The following is a 9,825-nucleotide window of genomic DNA, read 5'->3' as shown; positions in this document are numbered from 1 at the left end:
CAGGTATCGTGTGGGGCAGAGTCACTGATGTAAAGCACTGTGGTGTGGAGGTTAAGGTCACAAGCTTTGCAGTTAGACCCAGAGGTCTGGCTTCCCACTGCTATCACGTCCTAGCTGTGTGAGCCCAGGCAAGTTACGTAACCTCTCTGAGCCTCAAAGTCTGCAGCTCTAAACTGAGCATAGCACCACCTCTTTCTAGGGTTGTTGTGAGGAGTGGAATTGTTCTAAGAAAGGCACCTGGTGTCCAGCACATAATGGCAGCTCTAAACGAGAGTCCCTTCTATCTGCAAAGCACTACGGCCTTCCCCTTGTCTTATTTTTCTTTAAATCTCAGGATGGTATGTGCCTTGATTTAGCGTTAGCTTCATGAGAAGTACCTCAGTTGAGAAGTACCCACAGGCACAAAATTAGATTGATTATATATTATATATTATCCCTGCCCCCCAATCCCTTCCACCCCTACTTTCTTTCTTTTTTAATATTTTATTTATTTATTTGACAGAGAGAGAGCACAAGCAGGGGGAGTGGGAGAGCCACCAGGAGCCATCAGGAGCCACCTTGGGGCTTCACCTTTGCAGATGCAAACCCCCCTCCTAGCCCATGAAAGTTCTCATCAACCCTCCAGGGGCAAGAGAACGGAGCGGTGAGTGGGAGGTGCAGAGGGTCTGAGCTCCGGGCCCTCACTCAGGCTGTGATCCTGGTGGCCTTCTCATCTCCTCTCGGGGCAGGACAGCTGAGAATCAGACTTCAGCTTCCCAAGGCGGGGGTTGCTGCCAGATCTCCTCTGTTCCCATAGCGGCAGCCCCAGATACCTGGAGTAGCTCCATCCTCCTTCCCAGCCCTGCCCACGCCTGGGGTCAGGGTGGAAGTCAGTAGACCCTGGGATATCAGTGCCCTCAGAGCCCCCTTGACCTGAATGGTCAGTTCGGTTAGGTTTGTTCAGGTGCCTGATTCTGGATTGGCTGCTGTAGAAATTAGACAACTGACTTCATACTAGGCAGGATGATACAGTGAGAGGCTGGGGGTGCGGAGCCTTTGGGACCAGACTGGTGTGAGTTCAAGTCCTGGCTCCACCACGTGTGACTGTGTGACCCCTCGGAGACCTTTTAGGAAGGTAGAATGGTGCCATGGGTATAAAGCACTCGGCACAGGGCTGGCACTCAATAAATACTCATTGAAAGAAGGAGTGAAGGTTCCGCTGCATCCCTTATAGGAGGTGGTCCTGACTCTAGGATGCTCACTTACTGCAGGTGGATGGACTACCCACTGGGCTTTCTTCCGTGGACCTTTGATGGAGTCTAGGGGCCTCCTGGCCTCGCTGCCACGGCTTCTCCACCCACCCTCCATCTATTTAGAGGTCTCCTGGGCTGGGGCGGGTGGAGCTGAGCAAAGGCTGAGGTGGGGGGTGCCAAGGGAGGGGTGCAGACCAGAGGTAGAGGTAAGAGGGGGGCAGGGAGAGGGGGTGAGGGTGGGGGGGGGAGAGGAGGGAGCTCCCAGGCGGTCCAGTCTTCCCTGCAGCCCCATCCCCGAGAACTGGATCCACTGACCTCCCTCTTTGCACCTCATGGGCCCTGCCCTTTCTCTTTGCAGGGAGGGAGCTGGTCCTTTCTGCCAGCTTTCAGTCGGTCAGGGTCAGCTCAGGCCTGTGGGAATTACCCAGGCCCTGATCACTACTGTTCCCCAGATTTAGAACGGCAGTCTTATCAGGGCTTTAGAAGAGGGGGAGGGCCGCAGATCTGTCTAATTTCTTATCCTAAGTGGCAATGGCAAAGTTTGGGCAGGGTAAGAATGAATGTCCACTGACCTACTATGTGCTAGGTGCTGCGGGGTCCCTTTAGAGATGAGAGGATGGGTTGAATGAGTTTGGCTTGTTAGTGGCCAAAGGTGGGATTTGAACACAGGTCCATGTCACTCAGTGGGGAAGAATTTAAGTTAGGGCTTAACACCTAGGATTTTGCATTTAAAAACATTGCCCTGGAAAGGGGCTCATGGGTGTCGCTATTCTGCCAAAGGGGTCCTCAGCACCAAAAGGATTACAAACTCCTGCCCCGAACGCTGGGATCATTATGGGAAAACAGAACATGCTCTGTCCTGGTGGGGCCAAGCAAACATGTGGGCAGCAAACGGAGCAGTGGGGCTCACCCAATAGGGACCCAGACTGGAGAACGCTGATCTAGACTCCTACACAGACCCAAACAGAGGCTGGAGAAAGAATGGGATTCTTGAGGGCCCGAGGCAGTTAGCTCTCTTCAGTCCCCAGCTCTGCAATGGGCACATAGTAGGTCCTCAACAACTGTGTCAAGTTGAGATGAATCTTGATCTAGGTTTGGAAGGCTCTAAGGCTGGACAATGGATTTCTTCTTTTGTAGATGCATGTGGGGCTGAGTGCAGATGGAGGAATAATAATGATGGTAATAAATATAGGTGCAGCTTCTGCAGTTTACAATGATGATCATCCCCCTGCATCTTGAGAAGAGGTGAAGGTAAGTATTTGTATTATTTCCAGTTTCTGGGTGAAGCAACTGAGCGCCAGCTGGTGACCTGCTCCAGGTTTGCAGAGCAGGTAAGCATGGGCTGTGTTCTTGAATCCAGGCCCTCAGTTTCCAAACTCTGTGGAATGAGAGAATGGGCAATGGGCCATGTTGTAGGGAGCCAGGGTCCCCAGGGAGGCTGTTGAGATGGAAGTGCAGTGAGTGGCGGGCCCGAAGGGCTGGGCCTGGGCAGGGGCCTGTGATTCAGGAGGACCTGGAGCACCGGTTCAAGTTCTCCCGGAGGGGAGTGTGTTGGGATTCTGTAAACTGTGCCCTCCGAATGACATCTGTAGGTGTATTTAGTGACATACTCAGCAGGTACGAGAAGGATGGGACTGTGCCAAAGGCCAAGCCCAGAGATGTTTCAGATTTTTCCCTTTATGCCCCTGCAACCAAGCCCTGCTGCTCCAGCACATATAAGAGACCCAGGCTAGGGCTGCAACATTCACAGGCCTGGCCCCTTGTATTTCTCTGACAACTCCAAGCTCGCTCTCCTCCTTCCAGCCATGATCACCAGACAGCAGTGTGTCCGAGGCGGGTCCCGGGGCTTTAGCTGTGGCTCAGCTGTCGTCGGTGGGGGCAAGAGGGCTGCATTCAGCTCAGTGTCCATGTTTGGGGGCACGGGCCGCTGCTCCTCTGGAGGCTTCGGCAGCAGGAGCCTCTACAACCTTGGGGGGAGAAAGAGCATCGCCATCAGCATGGCTGGGTCCCGACAAGGCGCTGGCTTTGGGGCTGCTGGAGGTTTTGGCGCCGGCAGCTTTGGTAGTGGATTTGGGGGTTCCTTCAGTGGACGGGGTGGTCCTGCCTTCCCCGCCTGTCCTGCTGGTGGGATTCAGGAGGTCACCATCAACCAGAGCCTGCTGACCCCACTCCACGTGGAGATCGACCCTGAGATCCAGAAGGTCCGGACTGAGGAGCGGGAGCAGATCAAGACCCTCAACAACAAGTTTGCCTCCTTCATCGACAAGGTAAGCTGTCCCCTTGGCCAGATAAGGTGGTAGAAACCAGGGTTCCAGAGTCCTGGGATCTCAGACCTGAGCCTGCAGCAGCATTGCAAACCACTGAAATTCTCTGGGCCTCCATGTTCCAGCTGTTTAAGGGGAATCCCTGTTCTTTTGTGTCTTCCTCTTTTGTGCATGGCTGGTGGGAGCAATGCACAGGCTGCTCAGACCAAAGCAATGTTTGGAGTCTTCCTAGATGTGCTGTGTATACTGGGCAAATCGCTCAACTTTTCTGAATCCAGGCATCCCAGCTTTTCCTCAGATTTTGGTTTCAGAAATAACATGGTTAATAACTTAAAAATTAACTATAATTATAGTTAACATAATAATTTAACTATTGACACTTCTGTTGTAGGAGCGGAAGAAAACCAGGCTGGTTTCCCAAATGAAAAAGGGACCGATGCCAATGACAGACTGGGTCCCAATAGGACCTTGGGGGGTCATCTCCTTCATCCTCCCGACCCTGAGCAAAATTGCTCATTTCTGGATCTGTTTGAAGAGAGAAGGGATCTCTCCTTTTCTTTTTGTAATCCAACTTCCTTTTCCATGCAAAGTCTAGAGAATCAAGTCTTTGAAGCTCAACTGCAGCCAAGTATGATGGATGACAGCAAGCAGATTAGCCCAGATTGCTGAGCCACCCGGAGATTAATGATTGAGTGGATGAGTATAGCCACTCAGTCGAGGATGCCCTGGCTCTCTGTGCATCGGTCTTAGTCCTCTTAGATGAATGGGGCAAGACTGAACCATCTCGAAGTAGACTGAGTGGAAGTGCTTGCTCTTCTTGCTAGTTGAATAAACCATCACTAGCTTAAAGGGGCTTTATGGTGACTCCAGGACATACAGATATAAAACCAAGACCCAGGGTCTGGTGATTCCTTGTCTCATCTCCCCTCATCTCACCTTTTGGGTTCAGACTGTGATCAGTCGCCCTCACCTGCTTTTCTTTCAGCTCTGAAGAACATAGTGGGAATATCATGCTAAGTTGCTATCCTGGTTTATCTGGTTAGATGTCTTTATAGAGAGAGGGAGAGTTCCGGGATGTCCCCTTGCAGGGTGAGCCTGGCTGAGACTCAGAATGTGTCTAGGGCCTTGATCTTTAACTATTCAGACTCAATTGTACACAGGTTTAAAGAGACACACCAGGTCCATTTATTTTAAAAATCGTCAGTGAATTTATCATTCCTTTGCCTTGGGTCAGGATCACTTTGAATGCAGGAGTCCCCAGACTGTGGTTGTATCTCCTAGTTTTGTTTATTTTATTATTTCCTAGAAGTTCAGTGTTCTTCTCGGCACCTCCCCCCAGGGCCTCTGGATCCCTGGGGTCAAGAGGTTGTACTTGTGGCGTAGTCAGGCCCTGTGGCTCTCTGGCTGTCCTCTGTTCTCCACAACACATGTGGCTCATTTGCTGCCATGGAGCAGGGCCACCATGTTGACCCCAGTGGATGGTGCCTGGAGTTGCAACATGGTGGCCCTACTTGTATGGCTCTTGGGTCACCTGGGTGGCCTTGGCCAGTCCTCCTGCCAAAGCTTCAGGTCCTCATTGGTTGGTTGGTGCCTTTTTAAAACACAGGTGCGGTTCTTGGAGCAACAGAATAAGGTCTTGGAGACCAAGTGGAACCTCCTCCAGCAGCAGACGACCACCAGATCCAGCAAAAACCTTGAGCCTCTCTTTGAGGCCTACATCAGTGCCCTGAGAAAGCAGTTGGATACCTTGGTCAGTGACAAAGGATGCCTGCAGTCTGAGCTGAAGACCACACAGGACAGTGTGGAGGACTTCAAGACCAAGTATGTATGGAGGATAGAGGGATGCCACCTGAGAAAGTCTGCCCAGCCATGCCCCAGGCTCCTGGGCTCCTATCCAGTCATTTAGAATTCAAGCTCTCAAGAGATCCCAAAAGGGTCAAGAAGGTTCCCTAGTTTGTGCCCCTGCATCTACATGGGCCCTTTCTAATGGGGTGTGGCCTAGTAACCCTGAGTTGCCCCAAACTGAAAATGAGTGATACATTCAGGGAGTTGGGCTTGCCATATACAAGCAAGATCAGAAACCATACAGATGAGAAGGGGTGTAGTATGGTCAGAAGAATACAGGTTGTAGAGGCAGATAGTCCTTGTTTGAATACTGAGTCCTCCACTTACAAGTTACGTGCTCTTGGGTAACTTGCTTAACCCCTCTGAGCCTTGTTTTTCTTCATCTTTAAAATGGGGATAATAACCCTAACTTTTTAGAATTAAATGGAATTAAATGAGATTGAGAAAGCAGGTAGCATAGCACTGGACATATAATGAGCATTTATTACATAGTAGGTCTTATTATATTCACTATGGGATGGAGCTGAGAAAATCCCAACCTCCTTTCTCTATTCACTCTCACACCAAAGAAAGAGAACTGGTGTTGGCAGCATTCCTGATAATTTAATCCACCAAATGAACAGCCCTTCTACAGAAATAAAACCAACCAGATTGTGGTTGGTTGTCCTCCTCACACCTTATCTCTTAAAAACAGTCTTTATTAAGTTTGATTTTCACTTCTCTGAATAAACCAAGGTCTAGACTGGTATCTCACACGTGGAATTAATAAATGTAGGTTGAATGAATATTTGTATGAAAATGGGAAAATGTAGACAATTACCTGGATATTTCCAAATAGTTAAGTGTTTGAAACCCAGCAGCAGAGATCTGGGAAACACAAGCTCATTGTGGGACTTCTGTCTTCTCCTTCTCATCCTTACCCCCAGGTATGAAGATGAGATCAACAAGCGCACAGCTGCAGAGAATGACTTTGTGGTCCTCAAGAAGGTAAAAGATGAAGGAGGGGCTGGAGAGGCTGTGAGGTACCCATTCCCTTGGGAGTGGTCTTTGGCTTGAATCATGGGTTTGGTCCATCTTGGCCTCACCTTTACCCCACTTGGTACTATCCAGATCTGTGTGGTCAAAGGAGTGGGTAACTGAACCAGACCCTAAGGAATTGAAGTTGGGGAAAAAGCCCATTTGGATCATTAACTTCCATTTCTGCAGTTGTCATTAGGGCAGAGGATGTCAATGATTTGTCCCTTGCCACTTTGCCTGGTGCTGAAATGCCTTTCCTAAAGGCTGCTGAGAACACCTTTGTGTGTCACTTAACACCCCCTTGTCCCTATTGGAATTTCTGTATCTTGTCTCTTTCCCCCCTGCCTCCTCTGCAGGATGTGGACGCCGCCTACATGAACAAGGTGGATTTGGAGGCCAAGGTGGATGCTCTGAACGATGAGATCAACTTCTTGAGGGTCCTCTTTGCTGCGGTGAGGACTTCATCCCCTGCATTTGAAAAGGGAATCCAGAATCTGTGAGGCTGCTGGGGAATTTATAGTAGGACGCCAACTCCCTTACTTGCTGAGGGTGCTCTCAGCAAGCTCATAGGTAGAGAGAGTTGAAGTGAGAGACTCAACTGGGAGGTTTTTGAAATCAGATGTTGTCTTAGAAAGGATGATTAGATCTCAAGATTGCATGGGATAGAATTTCTTGCTGTCTAGCATTTCCCTGGTGAAATGAATCCATTCCCTTCCCTTCTATTCAACGTACTGAACACCTACTGACATGGGATGGCTTATGGATCCCAGAGAGCAGTGAAGACTAGAAGCATTACTTTTCTGTCTTGAATTGTCACCAATCACTTGATTTCTACATAGAAATTTACCATTCTTCTCCTTCCCTACACACTGGGATGCCAGCCAGCTCTGCTTCCATCTAAGTCTGTGGCATGGCCATCTCCATGACCACAGTGGATTTCTGGTGTCAGAGATTAGGAAAGACTCTCTGGGGGGCCTGACATGAGATATTTTCCCTGCAGGAGCTGTCCAAGATGCAAAGGCATGTCTCAGACACATCCGTGGTCCTGTCCATGGACAACAACCGGGACCTGGACCTGGATAGCATCATTGCTGAGGTCCGTGCCCAGTATGAGGAGATTGCCCAGAAGAGCAAGGCTGAGGCTGAGGCCCTGTACCAGACCAAGGTGGGTGTCAGGGATCTCTCAGAAGATGGGAGTGGTTTCTGGGGCTCTGCTTTTGATTTCTGTGAGCAGGTGATCATCAGCTCAAGCCCAAGAGAAGTCAGAGATGAACTGATCATCCAGGAATCTCTGATTCTGGTCTGATTTGAGATTACATGACATTTTGTATTATCCCTGCCACCTGTGCCTATTCTTGCTGAGTTAACTTGAAAACAGACCCTACCCAAACACGCCTGACCCCTCGTTCCCTGTGTTTTCCTGGATATTAGGTCCAACAACTCCAGATCTCCGTTGACCAACATGGTGACAACCTGAAGAATACCAAAAGTGAGATCTCAGAGCTCAACAGGTTGATCCAGAGGCTGCGGGCTGAGATTGAGAATGTCAAGAAGCAGGTAAGTGTCACCATTTTCTGACCATGGTACAAGGCCAGGAGCCTAAGACAGGTGTCTCCATAGTAGACAAGAAGTTCAGGCATCAGGCCAGAAGATCCTGAGCTTGCATGCAGGGGATTTGTGACTCCTTATATAAGCCATACCCAGGTCCTTTCAGCAGTACCCTACTTAACCTGACATGACACCCTGGTAAATAAGGTTTCTCTGCTCTTCTTCATTGTTTCTTGCTCATCTTCAGCTAATCAGTCTGGTGGGGACATTGGTGGGCCCTGGTTGGAGTAAATGAAATGCATAAGAGTAGAGTAGGTGGGGAAAAGGACAGACAGAATCCTGACATTTTAACCCAAAAAGCCAGCACAAGACAGGGGACAGGTGGCGAGGCCTTGACAGCAGGGCACTGATGATTGCCTGTTCAATGCTATTGTCTACAGTGCCAGACTCTGCAAGCATCTGTGGCTGATGCAGAGCAGTGTGGGGAGCTGGCCCTCAAAGATGCCTACAGCAAGTGCACAGAGCTGGAGGCTGCCCTGCAGAAGGCCAAGGAGGACCTGGCCCGGATGCTGCGCGAGTACCAGGAGCTCCTGAGTGTGAAGCTGGCCCTGGATGTGGAGATCGCCACCTACCGCAAGCTGCTGGAGGGCGAGGAGTGCAGGTGGGATAGGGAAGGCAGGACAGGAATGTGAGGGAGGGAGAGATCCCAGCACCAGGAGTTTGCACCTCTGCTGGGCCACCTGCTTCAGTACGGCATGGGTGCATTATGATCCAGGGCAGTGTAGACAACAGGCTCACATCCAGTCCTTTAATTTGGATGCATGAGGATTGATAGGTGCTTGAGACCTGCTTATTGAACCAAGCATGGCTCAGGGTTCTACTGTGACTCACTGTTCTTTGTTTCCCCCATAGAATGTCTGGAGAATGCCAGAGTGCCATGAGCATCTGTAAGTACCTTCTGCCCCTGCTATGGCTGTTTGTCCACCCTGGTTTGGGTGGAGACCCCCCGATTGCCAGTATTGTTGGAATAACCATATCCTTTCCCTTTCTCCTGCAGCCGTGTTTGGTGGAGGCACTGGTGCTGGGGCTATCAGCGGAGGATTAGGAAGCTGCTCTGGGTTTGGCCTGGGCAGTGGCTTTGGCTCTGGCTCCGGAAGTGGCTTTGGGTTTGGTGGCGGTGTTTGTGGCAGTTCTGGCAGCAAGATCATCTCCACCACCATGACCAAGAGATCCCACCGATAGAGGAGATGAGGTCCCTGCCGCCCCCGAGCCCAGCTGGGCCCAGCCCTGGTGTCTTCTGTGCTTCCTTCACCTCTGCCTCTACCCTCCCTCTCTGGGATTCATCTTACCAGTGTCACTCCAGTGTGGACTCTGCCCTCTTGGAGTTTGGTAGCTTCTTCGCGATTTGGGCCTGGTGGCCCCCCTGGAATGGGAGGGGTGTCAACTGACTCTTTGCCTCCCATGGGCAGAGGAGAGCACAAACAGGAGCTTCATCTACAGAATCATCAGGGTCATGTATGTCCCCTCCCAGCCCAGGATCCCCATATCCCTCTACATCAGGACCAAACTCCTCTGTCACTTGGCAGCAACTGGCCCTGCAAGGTCAGGACAAGAATCACTCAGTGTCTCATCCACCCCTTCTCCTTCCCTCTAACCATCTTTGGGTGAATCCTTAATAAAACGCTTTTATCATTCACTCTGAGCCATTGTCCTTGTTCCCTGGGGGAGAAGTCTCTAGAATTCAGGTGGGAGTAGAGGAGGCTGGGGCCTGAAGGATCTGTCTGCACAGATCAAGGTCATCACTTAATTTGAGGGAGAAGTGCAATGTGTGGAGCCTGAAGGCTGCCTACAGAACAGGGGCACAGACTCCAAACAACCAACAACTACATAAAGGTGATAGGCAATCAGAGCAGGACCAT

General features: G+C 50.5%; 1 protein-coding gene across 1 annotated transcript; it reads left to right on the top strand.

The window, feature by feature from the left end:
• The first annotated feature begins 2,968 nt into the window (after positions 1-2,968).
• On the top strand, positions 2,969-9,602 carry KRT4 (keratin 4). The gene is made up of 9 exons (XM_006741556.3): positions 2,969-3,499; positions 5,103-5,317; positions 6,268-6,328; positions 6,715-6,810; positions 7,359-7,523; positions 7,790-7,915; positions 8,347-8,567; positions 8,819-8,853; positions 8,964-9,602. The coding sequence occupies exons 1-9, from the start codon at positions 3,038-3,040 to the stop codon at positions 9,146-9,148; spliced, it is 1,566 nt and encodes a 521-aa protein (XP_006741619.2). The 5' UTR covers positions 2,969-3,037; the 3' UTR covers positions 9,149-9,602.
• Positions 9,603-9,825: the final 223 nt, after the last annotated feature.

The sequence above is a fragment of the Leptonychotes weddellii genome, chromosome 5 (assembly GCF_054177405.1).
Source record: "Leptonychotes weddellii isolate Sample4059 chromosome 5, ASM5417740v2, whole genome shotgun sequence".
Taxonomy (NCBI): domain Eukaryota; kingdom Metazoa; phylum Chordata; class Mammalia; order Carnivora; family Phocidae; genus Leptonychotes; species Leptonychotes weddellii.
Note: the sequence above shows the minus strand (reverse complement) of the source record. Positions and strands in the feature narration are given on the sequence as shown.

Coding starts and splice junctions, on each gene's coding strand:
- KRT4 (XM_006741556.3), top strand. CDS start 3,038: ATGATCACCAGACAGCAGTGTGTCCGAGGCGGGTCCCGGGGCTTTAGC. Junction 6,329..6,714: donor ACTTTGTGGTCCTCAAGAAG/GTAAAAGATGAA, acceptor CCTCCTCTGCAG/GATGTGGACGCCGCCTACAT. Junction 7,916..8,346: donor TTGAGAATGTCAAGAAGCAG/GTAAGTGTCACC, acceptor TATTGTCTACAG/TGCCAGACTCTGCAAGCATC.